This window comes from Ascidiella aspersa, chromosome 9 (genome assembly GCF_963924565.1).
Source record: "Ascidiella aspersa chromosome 9, kaAscAspe10.2, whole genome shotgun sequence".
Classification (NCBI taxonomy): domain Eukaryota; kingdom Metazoa; phylum Chordata; class Ascidiacea; order Phlebobranchia; family Ascidiidae; genus Ascidiella; species Ascidiella aspersa.
The window spans coordinates 8,029,283-8,032,210 of NC_139455.1; the positions used below are offsets into that span (position 1 = coordinate 8,029,283).

The 2,928-nt window shown below is 41.5% G+C and overlaps 1 protein-coding gene across 1 annotated transcript; it reads left to right on the forward strand.

The window, feature by feature from the left end:
* Positions 1 to 29: 29 nt before the first annotated feature.
* LOC146132249 (uncharacterized) lies at positions 30 to 1,670 on the forward strand (the record flags this gene model as incomplete). Its single annotated transcript, XM_083397238.1, has 1 exon — positions 30 to 1,670. A coding segment is annotated over one exon (1,641 nt), but the record flags the coding sequence as incomplete, so codon positions are not given.
* Between the last annotated feature and the right edge of the window lie 1,258 nt (positions 1,671 to 2,928).

Consider the following 2,928-nt stretch of genomic DNA (forward strand, 5'->3'; position numbering starts at 1 on the left):
CCGATGGATATGAAAATGATATCATCAATAAACCGCTTGAAGATCTTGCATCTTGCCAATTAACGGATATCCCTACCCGCCTGCTTCAGTCTGCTGGAAACACCTACTGCTCCCGTTATACAGCATTAATTGAAAATATCCTGAAGCCAATCAGTGTAGCATACTGCCGGAATATACTCAATGAATATTGCCAAGACAGTAAGCACTACATCACTGAGCTAATCAATTGGAAGAACGGCGTAGCAAAAGAAAGTCTAAAGGCGGAGGATATCTACATTGTGGCAGCAGATGTGGTAGCGCTTTATCCTAGCGTTAGCAGACAGCTCATAAGGCGTTCCCTAGCCCGCGCGTTAGAGCTACACTCTGGGTTAAACCCTGTGGGCTGTAAATGTCTCCTGGATTTTACACTGTTCACGATGGACAATGTTATTGTCCAGTATGACGGGAGTTTTTATCGTCAGAAAGAGGGTATTATAACAGGCGACAATCATTCCGTCTCAATAGCCAACATTGCCATGCACTTCATCGTTGAATCGATCGCAGACACGTTAGGCACGGCTCAAATCTTCAAGCGGTTTATTGATGATATCATTTTCATATCCATCGGGGTCAATACCACGCAAAGAATTAGATCTGCGCTTTTGTCGGCATTCTCCAACGAGGGACTGCAATTAACATTTCGGGTTTTTTGTTCGGATTACCCTAAATATGACGTTGAATTTCTCGATGTGCTTCACGCTCACTCTAAGACGGCTTCACTAGGATTCACAACTCGGGACAACGTTAAGATCACAGCAAAAAATAGATGTTTTTTGCATGGTTCCTCTTACCATCCATTGCATATTTACAAATCTATTGTGTTGGGTGAAGCAAGCCGCCTCAGGAGGCTTAATGAATCCGATGAGGACTACCACCGAAGTCTAGAGCAACTGAAGATGAAATGCAGGAAGTCCTGTTTTCCCGCTGGCCTCACGGATTACAACCTTAATGAGGCTAAATCGTGGACCGAGAGACTCCGACACACTAAAGAAAAGACGAAAGACCGTGTTGTCGCATGGGCTACTCCATTCGCTCATCTACTCAGGCTCTCAAACAAAGAAAAGGCGCTTCAACCACGAGTTAAAATAGTATACAAAAGGCCTCATACACTCGGTAACCTTCTTACTAACTACCGACAACTTGCGCACACCTTTGGCAATGCAGTCGGTTTGTCAACGCCGTGCGGCAAATGCGCACTCTGCGGTCACCATGGGGGACACAAAGGGATGGTTGGTGAATCGAGTAAACTTAAGGCTGCAGGTAAGACCATAGAGCTCCGGCAAAGCCTTAATTGTAGAAACCACGGAATTTACGTGGCAACGTGCAACATCTGCTCTGCCCAGTACGTCGGTCAAACCAAGAACAGGTTTTCTGTTAGGTGGAACGCACACCGAACGACCTGGAATACATTTAACTCAGCAACAACAAACGACAACGCAGCGCTGCTTCACCACTACGCAACCTACCATGGCGAGAAGTTAAAGAAACATCCGCATATTGCCGAATGTTTTACGGTAATTTTCGTTGAAGAGCCAGACACCAGCAAGCTCGATGAATGTGAGGCTAAATGGCTCAAACTCACCAGAGCCTCAATTAACATTCAAAAAATGATATTGCCCCAAATTCGGTAGCCTTTTTATATATATTTTTATATATATCTTTGCGGATTTGTTTTTTCGTTTTTGCGTTGTGCCGTTCCATTTCGGAATGTGAGTCATATCCGTTTTCTTGTCTAACTGTGGTTTTAGGTTGTTTTTGCCTTTCCACCTTTTCTTATCTACCGTGTTTTGCTACGTCACTGATTCTCATACCGCTTCCCTCTGGGCCGTGTTTTTATCAGTGGCTTTCTGTGGCCGCTACACGTATCGCATGCTCCTTTTGCTTTTGTTTTACAGTAGTGGTTGGGGTTTATACGCAGACTGTCTTTGTCTTTGTTCATCTTGGATGTATTTATTTTACATTTATATTTTAATATTTTAATTTTTTACTATTTATTTGTACAGACAAACTGATGATGCCATTTATAGGCGAAATGCATATTTGTATTAAAGTTTTACACCTTGCTGACTGATTTTTGTTCGGAGCGGTGCGCTTCTCAAGCTTTTATTAATAAATTTTAGAACTTTTATCGTCGGCATTATGTGTTCTGTTGGAGGGCCAGATTCTGTTGTTAATACACATACAAAGCATATATTGTTTTACTTTGAATATGTGGATGCAAAAATCATCCAATCTTGTATTTTCCTTGAATATGTTTTAAACAAGTGGCAACCAACTTATCTTTGAATATTTGTTTTAAAATAAATAGAAAATACTATGAGTAGTAGAACGGCCTCATCGCCATCTTGAAATATATCAACAACAAATGATTTCGATTCTAGAGCAAAATGCAATTTCTGCTAAATTAGCCTATATTTAATGCACTTTGGGGGGGGGGGGGCAAAAGTGCCCTTTTCATGAAAAATAGTATATTGCTTTCACAACGTTAAATATTATGCGACGGAAATTATAAAGGGGGTAGGGATTGAGCTACGGAAAAATGCAAAAAAAATTCGTAAAATGACATGCTTGACACTTGTTAAAACATTTTTGGTACCATTCTAAGCCAATCTAGAGGGCGTGGCCGCAAAAAATTTTCCGGGGGAATACCCCCGCATCCCCAATATTTCGGCTCGCTACGCTCGCTTGCGGTCTATGTTGCCCTTAACAAAAAAGTCGCCCCCTTGCTCGCAATCGATCCGGCGTCCCTGCTTATTAGGCTTGTTATGCCTGTAATCATGACCTGAAAAAAATACTCGATTTAGTTTTGGTCGATTGACGTAATACGAAAACAAAATGTCGGATAATTATTTTATGTATTTAAAAAACGTTTTCGGGTTTTCGCCTTAG